At 45.1% G+C, this 20,418-nt stretch overlaps 1 protein-coding gene across 1 annotated transcript in view; it reads right to left on the reverse strand.

Moving 5' to 3' along the window:
- Nucleotides 1-20,418, reverse strand: part of SGCG (sarcoglycan gamma) — a 126,973-nt gene that overhangs the window by 46,488 nt on the left and 60,067 nt on the right. The window contains exons 4-5 of the mRNA XM_065420241.1: nt 19,797-19,916; nt 3,835-3,907 (exon numbers count right to left, since the gene is read on the reverse strand). Coding sequence (XP_065276313.1) covers nt 3,835-3,907; nt 19,797-19,916 — 193 coding nt within the window. The remainder of the gene's footprint in view (nt 1-3,834; nt 3,908-19,796; nt 19,917-20,418) is intronic.

The following is a 20,418-nucleotide window of genomic DNA, read 5'->3' on the forward strand; positions in this document are numbered from 1 at the left end:
AGTTTCTGATCCTATCCCCACCCTATTACTCATATAACTTATACAAGCATATAATTGGATTACAAAACAAAGTCATTTTACTGGCCGGGAAAGGGGCTAAGCCTTCATCATTGGGGAGGAAATACTAAGAAGAGTGCGGTGGGGGCCATATTTGTTGTGAACAAATTTGTTGAGTTCTGATAGCAGCAGCCAATCACAGCAGATAGATTTACAGTAACTAAGTACAATGTGAGGGGTGATAAAATACTTCAGCATAAACATATCCTCAAGTTATTATAAAGTGTACAATACTACATCTTAGGCTAATATACATCTATTCCCTTGGTATCTTTTAGCCTTAGATACAGACATTTTCTCAAAACAGGGAGCATCCTCAAGTTATCATTTAAAGATTCAGAGGAAAGTCCAAAACAATATCTCTTGTTAAAAACAGGGCTAGAATTTGTCTGGGAAAATATTGAAACCTCTTCAGAATATCCCGAAGGCCATTAAGAATTCATAATCTGGAAAAATAACTCAATGGTTAAATTTATAGGAAATTCTCAGATATCTTGATAACATTTTATGTGTACAATATACTTATAATAACACTTTGACAAAGGTTCAACTCTCTGGAATACTGAGAACATTATTATTACAGTTAATAATTATGGTGATGTTAAAATCTAACAAAAGTGTGGAGCTGTGTAGGTCATATAGTCTCACCTCACTTGTGAGTGTGGACATAAAAGTCTTGGACAAAGTACTGGCAGAATGCCCAGAACTGATTGCACTAAAAGTGATTCACTCTGACCAATAGGATTTACGCTCAGAAGGTCTACTTGTATGGCTCTAAGACATCTATTTAAAGGCCAATATCAAATGAAAATTAGTTCTGACCGTAGATGTTAGGTAAATATCTTATTGCTGCCCAGAAGGTCGGCTAAGCAGACACACTGATAAACTATAAACCCTGATAAACAGCAGGGAGAACATACAGAGTAGACAACTGTTATCCTAAAAACTGAAGCATCTCACACTGCAAAAATGTGAATGCCTAGCTCAGATAAATTATGTTGAGGTTTATAAAGGATTTGTATATCTAAATGTAACAGGTGAAAAATTGTCTAAATATTACTTTAGTATTAGAAAACTAAAAATAATTTATATCATAGGAAGAGAACAATATGCCTTACAATGACAAGCTCTAAACATGAGCTGTATGTTATTTAGGGATATAAAGTATAAAAGAAGTAGAACACCAAAGTACTATAAATTATAAAAGAAAAAAGTATTGGCATCACAATGGAGAGAATGTTTGAATTCTGACTCTAACTTTAGGAGAACTAGGGCATCTGTTTCCTACTCAAGGTAGAATTTCTCTCTCGGCATTTGAAAGGATAGAACTAGAACTACTTAAATGAAGAAGATTTTTGGTCTGTGTTATTGCAGCTTTTATCAGCTTTTATCTAAGTTGAAAGGTGGGATTAAAAACAGGTAATGTGCACTGTAACTAGACACTCTCTCTACCACTTTTCCTTCTTACTGGGTGGGGAGGGGTAAAAAAAGTGAACCCACACCTCCTTTTCTTTCTCAGTGAGACTTATGAATGCAGCCACTTAATCTGGAAAGGACTCCATTTGTATTCCTTCACATTTCTAAAGCAAACGGGATAATGAAAAGACAGACACCAAGGCAGGAGTAATGGCACTGCCCTGTCTCCATTATTTATCAACAAGAAGATATGGTCTAACAAACTTGTCACTTCTTATAGAATAAATCAGTCTCCTTTGAAATTCAACACTAGGGCTACAAATCCAGGAGACTGTGTAATCGAGAAAGCCATTTGTGTCAACATTGTTTACTTTGATGCACTAAACCCTAATGACATACACAGAGAACAATGAAGGAGGTCTCAATGCATATGCTATAAATTGAAGGGTATGAACATTAAGTGCTTTGAAGTTATAACACCCTTGACACACAGGGCCCCGCATACATTTGAGGCTGATGGTTTTTCTTCAAGTCTCAGTACCTCTAATACTTGCTACACCCTTAACCACTTCATATCACATTAGCCTGTGTGACAGCCTGCAGAATATAATCATTTAACCAGAAGAACCTCTAGGAGGATGAAGAGCAGAATATTAATAAATTAGACTCTAAAAAGGCATTATGATATTTGAGGTGAGGGATTAAGTGATATTTTTATAGCTTGGTCCCTACCAAGATAATCTGAACAGGAGGTACAGATTTAAATTTGGAATAACTTGATGCCAAAACAATGAATAACAGAACTTGTAGACTTTGGAACAGTTTCTGATCCCACTAACTCAATATACTGAACATGGACAACTAGTTGGGATTTTAGTCATTCCACTTGAGCACTGACAACTCAAGGTAACATTCTAGAGCTGAACCTGTGCTTTTAGTTGGCATGGCCAACTCACTAAACAGATAATACAAAGGATATGCTCATCTATGAAGGTCAACTTTTCAGTACACTTCAAGTATCTTGAAGGCTTTTCTTCAAATTTAACTGTCCAGTTTGGAAGTTCAGCCAGTGACATGAAGAAAGGCCCATGAACCCTAAAGATTTTCTCTTTTTTCCCCACACCCAAAATAGTGATCAGGGTAAAGAAGGAGCCCCAGGAATGAAACCACAGAAGAGGGAGTCCCTCCTGAAGCAGCAGACTGGAAGTGAGTGAGTGAGAGAGATAGTGTGGGAGGGGGGAGTTCTCTCTTTCTTTCCCTCTTACCCTGATCTTTGACATAGATATTTAAAAATTAAATATAAGACTATCACATGCTGAATGTAGAATGAATTTATCTCCTCACCACAATCCACACATAGGATTTACTTTGGCTAAAATACCCTAAAATTCACAGCAGTGTGTGTGAAAGAACAATATCCCAGGATTAGGGAGATCTGGAACATGACAGGTGCAGAACTCATTTAAAGTAATTTTCTCGCCAGAAAATACTCCTTAATGCTACAGAGCTGGACTTTTTTATGTTTAAGTGGCCAGTCATCCTTTCCTTGGGTTGTTTGGCTTGACTGAGAACCACCACATACATCCTTCAAAGACTGCATTTCTGCAGAGGTTTTCTATTGGCTTGTGCCAGATACCACTGTGCAGGGCCGGCTCCAGGCACCAGCTTGGCAAGCAGGTGCTTGGGGCGGCCACTCCGGAGAGGGGCGGCAGGTCCAGCTATTCAGCGGCAATTCGGCGGACGGTCCCTCACTCCCGCTCAGAGCGAAGGACCTTCTGCCGAATTGCTGCTGCAGATCGCGATCGCGATCACTGCTTTTTTTTTTTTTTTTTGGCTGCTTGGGGCGACCAAAACCCTGGAGCCGGCCCTGCCACTGTGGAGGCCATTTTTTCCCTTGTACAATATTTGGCCAAAAAAAACTTGACAATATAACTATTGGGCGGTGATGAAGTATTTTTTTAACTTAATGCAGATAAACAACTTCTACTATACCGTAATAAAGAAAAGTGTAAATGTTACTTTAAGTGTTCCAAATAAAGTCAAGTATAAGTTTGGATGAGGGAAATTAAAAGCTTTAAAACACACCAGTACATTACTTTAATGATCATGATCATGAATATACACCAATGATCAATCTCAGAAATTCATCTCTAAGTGAATCCTCAAAATAACAGAACATAAATAACGTAAATAAGTCACAAAGTAGTACGAAAAGGGAATAATATTACCAGCAATTACTGTGACTATTGTTGGGATGCCCTAAAGTTCACATTTATGTTTACCTAAAAGAAAATGTGAATATCTGTAGAAAATTATATTTTACATATAAAACATATATATTTTTTATGCAGAAGTTCTTACCTAAGCGGTTTAAAAGCCTCTGCTCTGACAAGTGGTGTCTCTACAGAGTGTTCAAAAAGGGCCCCTTCTGGCCCTGAAAGACAGGAAAATATATCATGGAAAATGTAAGAAAATTGTACACTGATTTGCACACCATTCCAGTATCATAAATTTAATTTCCATACATTAATATCAAGGCAGATATATTAAAAATATGTTTAAAGTTCTGAGTCCAATACCGGAAGAAGAAGAAAAAAGCAAAGTGAAGAGTGCAAATACAAATCCCCAAAAATGAATACAAAATCCTCTTGAAATGTACAAATAAATTGTTGAGATAGTTACAACAGTGACCCCTTCATATTCAAATAGCTGGGTAGGATTTAAATGTGAGATTTGCATTAAAATTAATAGCAGCTCCATAACTAAAACCCCACAAGTCTTTTGAAAATGTTTAAGTCTTATTCAATACCACAAAAAAAAAAAAGATATTCAGAGTTTGGACTGAAATTTCTTCTCGGGTATTGCAGCATACTGTATGGTAACCAGTAAGTAACATCACCAATTATTTAGACTTTCCTATCTTTAGACTAAATTGGTGAGTAAAGCACAGACTTTCAGCATTAAGAAAAAAGACAGGGAAACACCAATTTTGACCATAAATTTAACCATTTAAACCTTAGTGACAGACATTTATTATAACTTGTGAATGATAATCATAAGAGTAACATGAGTTCAAGACAGTAATCCCTGAATATTAATCTCATATTTCTGCATTGCTCTAACAAAAACAATCTTGAGACAAAAAGAAAGGTTACTCACCTTGTGCAGTAACTGGAGTTCTTTGAGATGTGTGCCCCTGTGGGTGCTCCACTTTAGGTGGCAGTGGGTCCCAGTGCCGTTGATCGGAGATTTATGGTAGCAGTGTCTGCGCGGGTCGCACGTGCGCAGTAGGCGTCTCATGGTGTCGTTGGTGCCGTGTGTAGCGCATGCATGACCCAAGCCCTCCAGTTCCTCCTCTACCACAGAATCCTCACTGCGAACTCCGAAGTAGAAGGGAGGAGGACGAGCACCCACAGGGACACACATCTCGAAGAACTCCCGTTATTGCACAAGGTGAGTAAGCTTTCCTTCTTCTTCAAATAGTGTCCCTGCGGGTGCTTCACTTTAGGTGACTGTAGAGCAGTGCTCTTCTGAGGGCTGGGGGGACTTTGGGTTCATTGAGTCATTGAAGTAAGTACTGTGAGGCCCACTATGGCATCAGCCCTGGAGTCCTGTGTGATTGCATAGTGATTTGCGAATGTGTGGATGGAGGCCCAAATGGTCGCCTTACAGATCTCTAGTACTGGAACATTATTAAGGAATGCTATTGAGGTTGAAATGGACCTAGTAGAATGTGCTCTAATGTGCTCCGGTGGTTCTGTATTCCGGATATGGTAGCATGTTTGAATGCATGTGGAAATCCATTTGGATAATCTCTGATTGGATATAGCGTTGCCTTTCTAGCGCTCGGTAGTAGAGATGCTAGCGTCCTTCTAATGTTTAGAGTGTGTAGGTCAGCTTCTGTTGGAGTACCATGAGGCTTAGGGTAGAATGTCGGTAGGTGAATAGATTGGTTCATGTGAAATGCTGAGGTTACTTTCGGTAAGAATTTAGGGTGTGGACGTAGCGTGACCTTGTCCTTGAAGAATGTTGTGCCTGGAGGATCTGCTATGACCGCCCCATCTTTCTCACCCTTCTGGATGAGGTAATGGCAACCAGGAATGCTACTTTCATCAATGAGTGGAGTAATGAGCAGGTGGCTAATGGTTTGAATGATGGTCTGGTGAGGCATTTCAATACCAGGTTGTGGTCCCATGTTGGTGTAGGTCGTCACACGTCTGGGTAAACATTTATGAGACCCCCGAGGAAGCATTTTGTATTTGGGTGTGCGAACGTCAAAGTTCCATTGAGCTGTCCATGGAATGCTGAAATGGCCACAAGATGGACTCTGATCAAGCTCATTGTTAAGCCAGTGCTTTTCAACTCCAATAGGTATTCTAAGATTAATGGTAGTGGTGCTGAATCACTCGTCAAGTGTCTTCCTTGACACCAGGCGGAGAACCTCTTCCGTTTATGAAGGTAGGTATTTCTCGTAGTCAGTTTCCTGCTGTTTAATAACACGTGTTTAACTTGTTCCAAGCAGGTTATTTCATCATGGTGGAACCATTCAGGAACCACGCCTGTAGGTGGACTATTTCCAGGTTCGGGTGAAGAGTGTGACCATTGTGTTGAGACAGCAGATCCGCCAGTGAGGGAGAGCTCGCGTGGCGCATATCCATGCATAGCAAGTAAGGATACCATGCCTATCTAGGCCATTCGGGACTATAAGGATAATTTTGTCCCTGTCTGCTCATATCTTGTGTAGCACACGTGATATCACTGGTATCGGTGGAAACACATACATGAGTTGTGCCTCCCATTTGATGAGGAAGACATCCCCTAATGACCATAGTCCCAGTCCTGCTCTTGAGCAGAACATCGCACATTTGCGATTCATCGACAGATCGATGGTGGGAGTGCTCCACCGTTTGAAGACTGAACTCAGGTACCTCTCCATTCATCTCCCATTCATGATCCTGAGAGAAATACCTGCTCAGTGTGTCTGCTGTCGCATTCTGACATCCTGGTAGGTAACACGCTGAGATGTTTACATTGTGTTGTATGCACCAATTCCAAAGTCTCATGGCTTCTGTGCGTATGATGTGAGCGAATGTGAGCGAACTCCTCTTTGCCTGTTGATGTAGAACATGCAGGCGATATCATTGGTCATAATTCAAATGGATTTGTTCCATATATGAGGTAGGAAATGTCTGCGGACTGCTCATAGCTATAGCAAATTGATGTGCAGTTGAGTCTCTCCTGGAGACCATTTACCCTGTATCGTGTGTTGACACATGTGAGCACACCAACCTATCAGTGAGGCATCTGTGGTGATCACTGTTGTCGGGGGTTCCTGTTGGAAAAGAATACCCATACAGACATTTTGTGGCCTTGCCCACCATTGTAATGAGTTCAGAACATTTGGTGAAACTGTGAGCCGGTTGTGTAGGTTGTATTTGCTTGGTATGCATACCATGCTTAGCCAACCTTGTAGGCATCACATATGTAGTCTTGCATGTCATACCACGAACGTCGTGGCCACCATGTGTCCTAGTAATTGTAGGACAGTGCAAACCTGAACTTGAGGACTGGCTTGTACCTCTGAGATGAGGTTCGTGAGGTTTGTGAATCTGGTAAGGGGTAATGATGCTTTGGCTTCTATGGCGTTGAGGTGTGCCGTGATAAAATCTAGTTGTTGGACCGGGTTTATGGTTGATTTCCGTTCATTTATTTGTAGACCCAGCTCCCCGAATAGTGTGATAGTGAACTGAACTGCATCCATTGAGTCTTGTAGAGTTGGGCCTTTGATAAGGCAATTGTCAGGTAGGAGAAAATCATTATTCCAAAATCATTATTTGAGTAGATGTGCCACTACCACCGCTAGAGTTTTGGAGAAGACTCTTGGTGCTGTGGATAGGCTGAATGGTAGTACTCTGTATTGGAAGTGTTCTCATCCTACCATGAATCGTAGGAATTTCCTGTGAGCAGGATGAATGGTGATATGTAAATAAGCATCTTGGAGGTCGAGGGCTGAAAACCAGTCACCCCGTTGTAGCACTGGGAGTATTGTACCCAGTGCGACCATCTTGAACTTTTGGGATCTGATGAACTTGTTGAGCTTCTGCAGACCCAGGATGGGTCTCCATTCCCCGCTCTTCTTCTGGGTCAGGAAGTAATGGGAGTAGAATCCCTTCGCTCTGAATTGTAGCAGCACTTGTTCCACCGCATCTAGTTGTAAAAGATGATCGACTTCTTGTTGTAGTAGGTGCTCGTGAGAAGGGTCCCTGAAGAGGGACAAGGAAGGGGGTAGCGTAGGCGGGCGGGAGGTAAAGGGGATAGTGTATCCTGACTTGATAACTTCTAACACAATTGGTCTGATGTTATTGTGGCCCAGATGTGGTAAAAGGGCCGGAGTCGATGGACAAAAATTGGGGATGGGTCAGGCATGAGCGCTGTTTCATGAGGGAGGTCGTTCAAACCCTCAACCAACTTTTCAAAAGTGCGGTTTTGGAGGTGCTGATGTGACAGATTTCTGTTACCAATCTGCCTGAGGCGTCAGGTGATCAGGCTGAGGCCACAGGATTGTTTGGGGAGGAGATGACGAAACACACCAAGTGTCTAAGTTTTAAAGCTTTATTAATAAAATAATAAAATAACAGCGGTGAGTGTTGGGACTGCTCCCACGTCACTCAAAGGAAGCAAGAAAGCATTAGTACCCCAGCCCTAACCCACTTTCATACTCACACACGCACGAACCGAAGCTGGCCAAGCCTGGGTGTAACATAAGAAGAAAAGGGGCAGGGGTAGACGGGAGTTCTTGCCCCGTGCACGGGTCATCCAGGGTCCGCTGTGATCTCCGCCTTGCTTTGGCTCTCGGGAGGGTTTTAAGTCCTGGGTTCCTTTGGGGGTGTTCCGTTCAGGGACCTCTGCTCCTGATGCTCTTTGTACCAGTCAAAACCGGCTTTCTGTGGTCTCCTCAACTTTCCCAAAACACACCGGCTAAACTTTGTTGTCCTCTTTGTATTCCTCCGAGCTGGCCTTTGCTTGTCTCGCTCGTTATGGGCTGCCTCTGCAGGTTTGTTCAGCTGCATCTTTCTTTCTCACGGCTGGTCGGAGGATTCTTTCTCGTCTTTCTCGGCAGGCAGCCAAGCGTCGGCTGTGAGCTGCGGCCTTGGGCCAGAGTCGGTGCCTTATCTTCTGACTGAATGAGCTGGAGTGTCGATTTAACCCGTTCTCTGCTTTTTTCCTTCTTCCCCCTCTGGCCTCTCGCTCCCTGCAAGGGAATCTTCCATTCCACACTTACACCTTTGACCTCCCCCCCTCCCCAAAATGCCTTGCGATGCTTACAACCGCATTAGCAACATACAATGCTAATCTGCCTCCCCATGGGACCCCCTGAGGGAGGGAGTCCTTGGGCCTGTGACACTGACTGAGAAGTCAGCGCCTGAGATTGAGGTGTCCCCCGCGTTGTGATTGTTGATGCTGGTGTTGGTTATCGTATGGTTGCTGTTGTTATTAACTGTTGTTTGAGGAGTCTCTATGTCTCAGATATGGTTGGTATCTCCTTCTCTTTGCAGGGGGGAGTGTAAATCCCCAAACTGCGGCGCGTGGCCTGAGAGTCCTTCATTGAATGAAGCACCTCGTCCATCTTCTAGGAGAAGAATTGTTCCCAGTCGAAAGGTAAGTGCTCTACTTTTGTCTGGAGTTTTTTTGGTATCCCTGAGGCCTGAAGCCATGAGGCTTGGTGCATTACTACGGCTGTGGCCGTCGTTCTGGCTGCCACGTCTGCTGTGTCCAATGCCGCCTGAAGGGCTGTTTTGGATATGAGCTGGCCGTCGGAGACAATGGCCTGGAATTGTGTCTGTTTTTCCTCTTGGAGCTCAGATGTGAACTGGGCAAGTTTCCCATAGTTGTCGTAGTTGTATTTGGCCAGTAGTGCTGAATAATTGGCCACTCGAAACTGAAGGATGCTGGAGGAATATACTTTGCGTCCGAACAAGTCAAGTCTTTTGTGTTCTTTGTCATGGGGTGTAACCTTGAAGTGTGGCTGTCTGTTACAGTGATTTACTGCCTCGACAACTAGGGAGTTGGCAGGCAGGTGCGCAAATAGAAAGTCTGCCCCCTTGGACAGTACGTAATATTTTCTATCTGCTCTTTTGCAGGTGGGTGGAATAGAAGCAGGTGTCTGCCAGACTGTCTCTGCAGGATCCAAGATGGCCTTGTTGATGGGAAGGGCAAACTTGGAGGTAGATGTGGGTTGCAGTATTTGTACCAGCTTATGCTGGTTTGTCTTTACCTCCACTAGCAGTATGTCTTGGCTTTGCGCGACTCTCTTGAAACTGTTTAAAGTCATCCGCCAAGGTTGGCGGTGGGCGCATAATCGCCTCATCTGAGGAGAAAGATGAATTGTGTACAGGAGATGTGTCATGTGTCATGGAGATGTGCCCGTCTCTGTGTCCTCTTCTGCTTTCTGTGTCTCCAAGGTTTATGGTGTGGGAGACGCTGGGTTAGAGCGCAGTTCATGTCTATGCCCTGTGGACGATCTAGAACGCTGACCCCTAGATGAGCTCCATGGTTACCAATGCGCCCATTGCACTGGGAAAACCATAGGAGAGTACATCCATGGGGGTCCACACCATGGTTGGTTCATCTGGTGTCTTGGACAAATGTGGATCCACGTTGATTGGTAGGCCTTAGGTGAGGAGTGACATGGAGATAGGGGTACTGTCCCTGCATCTACTCCTCCTCATCACTGGAGAACCACGCCATGTCTTATGGGCTGTGATCTCCTCTGGAGCCTGTGGGGGGAGCCCTCGGCACCGAGTATCGGTGAATGTGGTGCCAATGAGATTTCTAAATCTCTCTGGTGAAGCAGAGACTGTGTCGGTGCCGATTTCTGAGTAGTCGGTGCTATGGGTGCTTTCCCTTTTGTTGATGGAGTTGGTGCTGACTGGTGTTGTGGTTTAACTGCTGCCATTGGTGTCGACTTGGTGGTGTCTACCAGTGCCGACTGAGTTGTTGGTGCTGGGGGTGGAGGCATGGTGCCTGAGACACTCGGTGCCGAGTCCTGTATGGTGAGCTCGTTGCAGTGGAGGAAACATGTTTTTGTTGGTGCCTCGACTCCGTTTCTTTCGCTCTGACCTCGGCGGTGCCAGAGGTGCCTGGAGCATCAAAGGTGCTCACCCGAGAGTAAGATGGCATCGGGGGAGTGACCTTGCAGGAGACTGCCTCTGTTTTCGTGGACCTCTCTGCAGAGAGGTTTGAGCCCTCTTTTATGGTTTTTCAGAGGGTTGGTCTCCTTTTCCGTCTTAAGAAATGCCCAGAGAGGCTGTTTGCTTGTCCGCCTCAGGCTGCAGGGACTTCTCCATCAAGATCATTTTAAGCCAGAGATCCCTGTCCTGTTGGGCTTTGGCTTTCAGGTTGCTGCAATGGGGGCATTTCTGGGGAATATGCCCCTCACCCAGGCAGTGTACTCATAAAGAGTGTCCGTCTGAAACGGACATGGCATCATGGCAGGAGCCACATCATTTGAAGCCTGGAGACCCTGACATTTTAACTAGTAACTGTCCCTTGGGGGGGTGGGGGGGGCTGTCTAATGAACTAACATGACATTTTTTTTTCTAACACTGACACTATCTCTAACTGTAACTATCTCTATAACAACTTATCTAAATATTTATCTAAAAGCTATTTCTTAACTGTTTTAGAGAGAAGTGCTAACACTGCCCCTTCGCTCCGTCTTCAGCCGAGGATTACAAGTCTGTTTCATAAAGGGAAAAGTGTTGGTGTAATATACTTAGGTGCCTGGAAGGCATTTGCTTGGTATTGCACAGTATTTTGATTCAGAAACTAGTACCATACAGTCAACATGACACACATTAAATAGATTAAAAACTGGTAAGTCTCAAAATGTGATTGTAAACAGGGAATCATCATTGAGTGGGGGTACTTCTAGTGGGGTCCAACAAGGATTGATTCTTGGCCCTATGTTATTTAACATTTTTAGTAAGAACCTGGGAAAAACAAAATCATTAATGATAAAGTTTGCCAGTGATACAAAGATCAGAAGAGTGGTGTCACATGGGGTCACAGATCTCCAGGTAGTGCTCAGACCATGGCCGCCACTCCATGGCTCACTCAAAATACTAATAAACTATTTAGGCAGGTATTTCCCCTTCTGTACTTTGTTTCCTAAACTGCAGCTCTGGGATGTAGGGGTGCAGCAGGATCAAGAGAGGCCAGGAATCATGCTTCCTATAGCCCTGGATCCCAGCCAGCTTGTAGAGGGACTCCTCCTAGAGATTCCATTGCAACCTCACCCCTCCAGTCATGGCAGCTCAAAAGCATTACTAGCAATACAACCATTGGTTCACTGCCCCAAGGTACGCACGAGTTGCAAGACAGTCAGTTTTCCTAATGAGTGATTAATGAGTTGTGGGTCCGGGGACAGAATAGGCCCACTGCTCCTCCTGCATGTCATAAGAGGCGACTAAAAGGGGGCTGCCTGGAGAGGGATGGGCTCCACCAGATTAGAAATTTGCCCAAGATACACAATATAATGAGCAAGTCAACGATGTCCATACTGGATTGATCGCAGCCGGGGTTAATAATGACCGTGCCATCTGTCTCCCACCAGGGCAGACACGACAAGTATACTACTGGTATAACCCCAACAAAGAGGATCCGTGGAAGAGATAACATCACCATAGCCACATGGAATGTAAGGACATTGAGACATTCAGACAAATAGGTAGGTTGAAAAAACTCATGTACGAAATGGAACAATACACCTGGCACCTCCTAGGAATCTCTGAGGTCAGATGGAAGAACTTTGAAGAGGTACTAACAGAAGAAGGCCATGAACTCTATTACAGTGGAGAGGACAAACATGTCAACGGCGTAGGATTTCTTGTGCATAAAGATATCAAGAATTCAACATTAGGATGCTGCCCAATGTCCAGCAGGCTTATTTCCATCTGTCTAAAGGCTGTACCGTTTAGTATCACAGTGGTACAAGTCTATGCCCCTATAACAGACTATGATGCTGAACAAATTGACAATTCTTACAATCAGCAAAGACATCATTGATAAGGTACACAAGAAAGATATCCTGATTGTACAAGGAGATTGGAATGCTAAAGTGGGTACTGACACACAGGCAGATTGGCGAGATTATTGTGGCCCTTTCTGTAACGTGGTAACCAATGAGAGAGGATTGAGACTTTTGGAGTTTGCCAGCTATAACAATCTGGCTCTTGCAAACACATTAGGAACACATAAAGCATCCAGTATCAAAGGGGTAGCAGTGTTAGTCTGGATCTGTAAAAGCAGCAAAGAGTCCTGTGGCATCTTATAGACTAACAGACATATTGGAGCATGAGCTTTTGTGGGTGAATACATGCATCCAACGAAGTGGGTATTCACCCACGAAAGCTCATGCTCCAATACGTCTGTTAGTCTATAAGGTGCCACAGGACTCTTTGCTGCTTATAAAGCATCCAGACGATCAACATGGCACGCACCTAATGGTCTACATCACAGCCAGATCGACTACGACATGGTGCAAAACCAGTTTCATTCTGGGATTAACAGAGGTAAAACAAGGAGCTTCCCCAGTGCTGATAGTGGAAGTGATCACGACCTTGTGATGCTAAATTTTTGGCTGTGGCTAAGAAAAATCATCAGGCCAAAGTTCACCAGAACCAAGTTTGACTTAGAAAGACTCAGAGACTGAAACATTGCAGAGTCATTCCAAGCAATGATTGGCGGAAAATTTGCCCCGCTGCTTGCTCTAGAGGAAGATGTAGAAACAATGACCAACAATTTCAACACTGTAATGAATGAGGCAGCAATGGATATCCTTGAGAAACATCGTAAGAAGACAAAACCATGGGTCACAAATTAAATACTACAAATGTGTGACATCCAGGGCTGGATTAACTTTTTGTGGGCCTGGCGCCAAACATATTTGTGGGCCCCCATTGGGGAAATAGGGCATGTGATGGGGGGTGGTCTGCAGAGCAAGCGGCTGGTTGGGGGCAATGAGGTGCAGCGCAGCGGGAGTGGCCCCATTCAGCCCAGCAGAAGGGCACTGTTTACAAACCCACAACTGCTAGATGCACACTGGCCCGCCCAGCCCTGCGCTGCCAGTGTGCCCCTTCCACACTGCCCCCATGCCCAGTGCCCTGCCCTTATACCCAGCGCCCCTTCGCCCAGAGACCTCCCCCACAGATCCCTATGCCCAATGCCCCCAAACCTTCTATGCCCAGCACCCCCTGCCCAGAGACCCCTCCCGCTGACCTCCCACCACAACTGCACAGCACCCTGCACACCATATCCCCTGCCCAGCTCCCCCACACACAGATCCCCTACTGTCCAGCACCCCCTTCACAGTCCCACCATCACAGCTGTACAGCACCCCATATTCCTGAGGGACGTCTGCATCAAATTCTGTGCATAATATTTTAAAATTCTGCAGGTTTTTTTTTTACAATAAATTAATGTGGAAATGCCACGATGGCAGTGGGGAGCACAGGCCACTGCCTGGATGGAGGTGTGAGAATACCCTGCAGCCTCCCCTGCCCCCCTGGGACAGGGACTTGGCAGTGAGGCTGAACCTGACCCTGACACAACACAAGGGCCATGCCTGCCACAGAAACACCCTGGGGCCCTGCCCCTTTTGCGCCAGGCACACCAGATGTGGGCAAGGAGGCTCAGCCTGGAAGCAGGATCCAAGTGCAGCGTGACTTAGTGTGGGGGGATCCAGATGGGGGTAAGAGGGTTCTGTCGGGTGGAGGGTAAGAGGGTTCTGTGTGGGGGCAGTCTGGATGCAGGCAGCTCAGGGGGGATCTGGATGCACAGAGAGGTTCCAGGTGCAGGGGCAATGGGAGTCTGCACGGGGGACCAAGTGAAAGTGGTTGGAGGTCAGCAGGGGGGTGGGTCTGGGTGCAAGGGAGGTTGAGTTCATTTGGGTGGGGGTCTAGGGGTAGGTGGTTGAGGCTCAGTGGGGAGGGTGTCTGGGGGGCTCATCGGGGTGGTACAGATGCAGGGGAGGTGGGGCGTCAGGGTGAGGGTTTGATGGGCCTGCTTAACAGGGGTGCCCCAGCTGCTCCCAAGGGGATCTGCATGCTGGGCCCCCGCTTCCCCATCCTCTTCTCTTCCCCATCCCATGCCCCTTCCCCATCACTCCATCTCCTCCCCATTCCTTCCCCACTGCCTCTTCCCCCTGTCCCCACTTCCCCCTGCCCCCGCTTCCCCTATCGCCTTCTCTTCCCCATCCCATGCCCCTTCCCCACCGCTCCATCTCCTCTCCATCCCACCCCCTTTTTTCCCCACTGCCTCTTTCCCCTACCCTGCCCTACCGTGGGCACTCACTGTTGTACAAAATGAAGGATGGCTCCCAGCACACAGAAGGGAGTTCAACCAGCACTAGGACCCAGAAGGCGTGTCCAGCTGCAAAGTCCAGGGAGCTGAGCAGCACCTTCTTTTTTCAGCCGGGCTGCGCAGCTCTGTGTTCACAGAAATGGCTGGGGGAGAGGGGGCGGGGGACGGGAAGCAGTGGCATGTGACCTTGCACCCCATGTGGTCCCCACCCCTCCCCTCTATTTGGGGGGCAATGCCCCCAAACTATGCCATGAACATTCCCAATCACATCCCCTGTTCCTCCTTCACTTTCTGCAGGGAAGCAAAGAACACTGTAGGAGGGGGAATTGGGCTGTTTTCATTCTCGCTGGGTCCAGAAGTACCCCACGCAGACCCCCACTGCCCAGCGCCATCCCCAGAGACCCACTACCCCCACCCTGCCTGCCCCCCAGCCACACTCACCGGCCCACTGGGCAGGGGCTATTTTCCTTGCCTGGGCTGAGCCAGCATCACAGCTGGGGCCGGTTGGGGATCAGAGTGGGAGGGGCCTGCCTGAGCGGGCTCCCTCAGAACCCCCTTGCCTGAGGCCCAGAATGACCTGGCCCCTGCACTGGTCCCAGGCGGCTCAGCCCTGGGAGATGGTGGGGAGAGCAAGACCGCCCGGAGCCAGAGCCGTGCTGGGGAGCAGGGCAGGCAGACCCCTGTGGGGCGTGACCCCCAAGAGTCCCCCAGCCCAGCTGGCAGAGAAGCGAATGGGTGGAGGGGACGGGACAGGGCGGGGATACCTGGGCTTGCCGGACAGCCGAGAGGAGCACGGGGGAGGGGCTGGAGAGGAGAGGAACCAGCCTGCGGTGGCCCCTCGGCTGGCAACACAAGTGAAGTGCAGCACCCGGCCAGCTGACAGACCCTGTTGAGCATGGGCCCGGCGCCATTGTAAACCCAGTACTGGTGACATCAGAAGAGAACTTAAGAGAGACAAGAACAGCACTGAGGGAGCTGATAAATAGAGAGCGATTGCCAAAAAGAACAAGAAAGGAATGAAGGTGGCCAAGGAGATATGGATTGAAAAACAATGCTCTAAAATTGACGAGTGTATCAATAATAAAAATAGCAAACGAGCCTTCCAGGTTGTAAAATATCTGATGAAGGAAAGATGGACCAAAGCTAACGCAATTCAAGACAAAGAAGGGAACAATCTTACAGAAGAAAGGGACATCATCAATAGTTGGATAAACTACTGCTCTGATCTATACAACCACCAGACAAATGGAGATCCTAGTGTCTTAGACAGCCCAGATTCAACACAGGAGGATGACTTTCCAATGCTACGTGAAGAAGTGGAGACAGCTGTGAAATCGCTCAAGAATAGAAAGGCTACAGGTATTGACAACATCCCAGCAGAACTGATGAAATTCGAAGGAGAAATAGTAATAGATGTACTCACCAAGATCTGCAACAAGATCTGGCAGACCGGTGAGTGGCCCTCCATGTGGACACAGTCACTAATCATCATTCTGCCAAAGAAAGGCAACCTGCAATTGTGTCAAAATTACCAGACCATAAGCTTAATTAGCCACTCCAGCAAAGTGATGTTGAAAGTTATATTGAACAGATTGAAGCCACAATCAGACAATATCATCGCTGAAGAACAGGCTAGCTTTCGTGCTGGAAGAAGTACCACAGAACAGATTTTCAACTTTCGTGTTCTATGTGAGAAGTACTTACAACACCAGCAGGACATCTACCACGCCTTTGTTGACTTCAAGAAGGCGTTTGACAGAGTATGGCACAAAGCTCTCTGGGCAACCATGAAGAAGTACAATGTTGGTCGTAAGCAGTTCTTGTCAACAGGGCCGGCTCTGGCTTTCTGGCTACCACAAGCAAAAAAAAAAAAAAAACATATTTGTGGGCCCCCATTGGGGAAATAGGGCATGTGATGGGGGGTGGTCTGCAGAGCAAGCGGCTGGTTGGGGGCAATGAGGTGCAGCGGAGGGAGGGGGAGGGAGCGGGGGGAGAGAGAGAAGGGGGGCGGCCAGGGCTTCAGCGGGGTGCTGCCACGTGGCCCCTCCCGCCATGCCCCCTGCCGGGAGGGCTCCACGCCGCCCCAGTCGGCTGGGAGGGAAGGACGCGGGCTGCCCTGCTGGGCTTGCTGTAGGGCGCGCCCGTCCTCCACGCCGATGCCCCCTACAGGGCAGCCGGAGCGGAACAACAACAACAACAACAACAACAAAAAGCGGCCATGCCGCCCTAGGATTGGGCGGAATGCCACCTCCTACAAGCTGCCGCTCCAAGCACCAGCTTGCTCGGCTGGTGCCTGGAGCCGGCCCTGCTCGTCAATGGCACAATAGGAGAATGGTTTCACACCACTGTTGGAGTCCAGCAAGGCTGCCTTCTTTCGCCCACACTGTTCAACATCTACTTGGAGCACATAATGACTGATGCCCTAGAAGATCACATATGCACAGTCAGCATTGGGGGGCGAACAATCTCAAATCTTCTGTTCGCTGATGACATTGGTGGCCTGGCAGGCAGCGAAGAAGAACTGAATGAAACGATTGGATGAAACCTCTGCAAAAATATAGCATGGAAATCAGTGCAGAGAAAACCAAGCAGATGACAAACAAACGTGATGGAATCAGCTCACGTATCACTGTCAGTGGACAAGAGCTGGAGACAGTGAAATAGTTCAAGTATTCGGGAGCAATCATCACTGATGAAGGATGCAAGGCAGAAATTCGGGCAAGAACTGCGCAAACAACAGCAGCAGTGGCAAATTTAAAGCCAATTTGGAGGAATAAGAACATCTCCCTGGAATCCAAACTGAAACTGCTGCACGCATTGGTCATCTCAATTTTTCTGTATGCATGCGAGACATGGACCCTCACGACAGAACTTGAATGGAAAATACAGGTAGTAGAGATGAGATGCTTCCGTAAAATCCTGGGCATCTCCTACTTCGACCACGTCACTAATGAAGAGGTCCGCAACCTCATCACCCAATGCGCTGGGTCTTATGAAGACCTCCTCATGATCGTGAAGAAGTGCTAGCTGAAGTGGTACGGCCATGTAACAAGATCATCTGGCCTATCCAAGATCATCCTCTAAGGGACAGTACTGGGGAAGAGAAGAAGAGGTAGACAGAAGAAGAGATGGATTGACAACATAAAAGAGTGGACAGGAAAGGACTTTACGGAGACTCAAGCACTGACACACAATCGTCAGGGGTGGAGACAATTGGTTGATTGCTCATCACTGATGGTGCCCCAACGACCAATGCGGTTATGGGAGTGATGATGATGATGATGAATAAGGTATATAAGAGATGAAAAAAGAAGAGAAGTTGGGTCACTATATTGTACATAAAGATACAGTATTGCAAAATATTCTTGACATGTTTTTTAAGCCTGAAACTATCTCATGTGTCCACAGCTTACTCAACATTCTATACAAAACTGATAACATTGTCTTTAATGAACAAGTAATACTTTAAAAAAGAGCTTATTTTTAAAATTGTTATAGTGGGCTTGATTCTCCTCTCACTTATACAGCTTTTATACTGGAACAATTTCATTGACTTTAAAGGATTTACTCCTGATTTGCAGTGATGTGAAAGGGAATCAAGCCTTATATTTCTATATAATACCTATGAAACTGCACAGTTATCTTTGCCAACTAGAAGATTAAAAAGGAGTATAATACATATTTTAACGTCATTATTTCAATGAATGTATGACTTATTCTGACTTCGTGCACAGATAGACCTTTTCAAAATCAATTAACAATTGTCCAGTCTTTCATATCTTTGCTAAACATGCTAAACATGCTCTTTTGTTAAAATTTGGTGTCCCTTGGGCATATAATAATCATTTGAGGTGGTTTTCTGGTTAAATAAAGTTGTAATTTCAATTACCGGTAAGTTAAAAAGCAAAAAATCTTAAGATATAACCCCGAGCAATAAACATAATTTATGAACACATATTTTAACTTAAATTTGTTTTAGAAGTGCTAATTGTACACTAACTACTACTGTTATATTTTTATACAGTGGAATAACTTGCCTTGATCTATTAAAATTAAGACCTCAAGATTTTAGAGTACTAATAATGAAAGCAAGTTAAATATGACAGTTGTAATTAGGTTCTAAAATATGGAAACTGAAATTGAATGTAAGTTACATGGCAATGTCAGTATTTTCTTTGATTGATTATTTCAATTTAAATCCAGAGTAACTGAACTTTAATATGTAAATTTTAAAGCAAGTTAGACCTGGAAAATGTTGTTAGTGGCTACAGACAATGTAAGTACTAGTTTACAATGGAGCACAGTAAAATATCTTTATGTATGCTATCAAATAAAAGCATAGTAACTACTGTTCTGTATTAATGTTAATGATGTGCAGAACTATTCAAACATGATCTGATAACGTCCAAGGCAAATTTGTCTTTTAGTAAGTGACATTTTAAATGCACTATACTTAATAAAGTGCTATGGTGTAAATATCAAAGGCAAGGTGAAATAAGAGCATTTTGTCACTTTGAAAGAAGGTATAAAAAAAATCACTATTTTACAGCAGAACTTGGCAAAAGTTCCATTTAGAATTCTCAATCCAAATGGTTACACAAATAAGACCATGCAGGATTCCTTCAGTCTTAGTTTACCAATTACCATGTGTACTTAAAATAAGAAATAGATGAGAAAAACAGCTTAGGCACAATGTCTATTACCTACAGGAGCTAGTTTAGGGTGAAGTTTATGCAAACCCTATTATAATGCTAATGACATTCCTAACCCATCAATTAAATTTATTGATAAAGGTCAGAACATTTTCAAATTTTCCCTTTCCTAATGAGGTAAAGATAGAACTTGCGTTTACATGCACATGATTTAATGTAAATGTTATTTTAGCTGAACTGGGTGTGGTTTTGCTTTAGTTATATGTGGAAACACATTTTTCAGGCATTTCTTAAATATCTATTACAAACCTGTGATTCGAAGTTTATCTGTACCAACGACAACTTCATTTTCATCCACTGTAAAAAGTGGCTTGCCATCTACGGAGTTGATCTGAAATTGCTGACCATGGACTTCTACCATTTTAGGACCTGAAAAGCATATTTGACAAGATAAATAATTATTAAGTGAACTTTCATCATGAGTCCTTTCTTGTGCTCTACATAAATAATCAGCCACGTAACACCAGGTTCAAAACAAAGACCTACCATGGATTTGTTTTGGGCAGGATGCCAAAACTCACTGATTGTGGGAGGGTCCCCATGCCCCCAGTAGTCAGAGGAAGCAAAGAAATGAACAGAAGGGTGGGAGGGGAGAATAATCATATATCAAGTGCAGCATTAGAGTGAATGAGAAACAAAGGGAAATATTGTATATATATTTCTTCTATATACAATCCACAATGGTGGCAGGCAGCAGTATGTCTTCCTTCACTCAGCATGCTCCACTCTTCTTCTACCACCCAGAAACACTGAAGTATTAAGTGTAAACCAGATTTACAAATGGTTTTGGGCAATGCTATGTGATTTCATTTTTAGTTAATAATTTTTATTAAAACACCTTACATAAAATAAAGTCTCATAAAAGTATTAC

This window comes from Emys orbicularis, chromosome 1, assembly GCF_028017835.1.
Source record: "Emys orbicularis isolate rEmyOrb1 chromosome 1, rEmyOrb1.hap1, whole genome shotgun sequence".
NCBI lineage: Eukaryota > Metazoa > Chordata > Testudines > Emydidae > Emys > Emys orbicularis.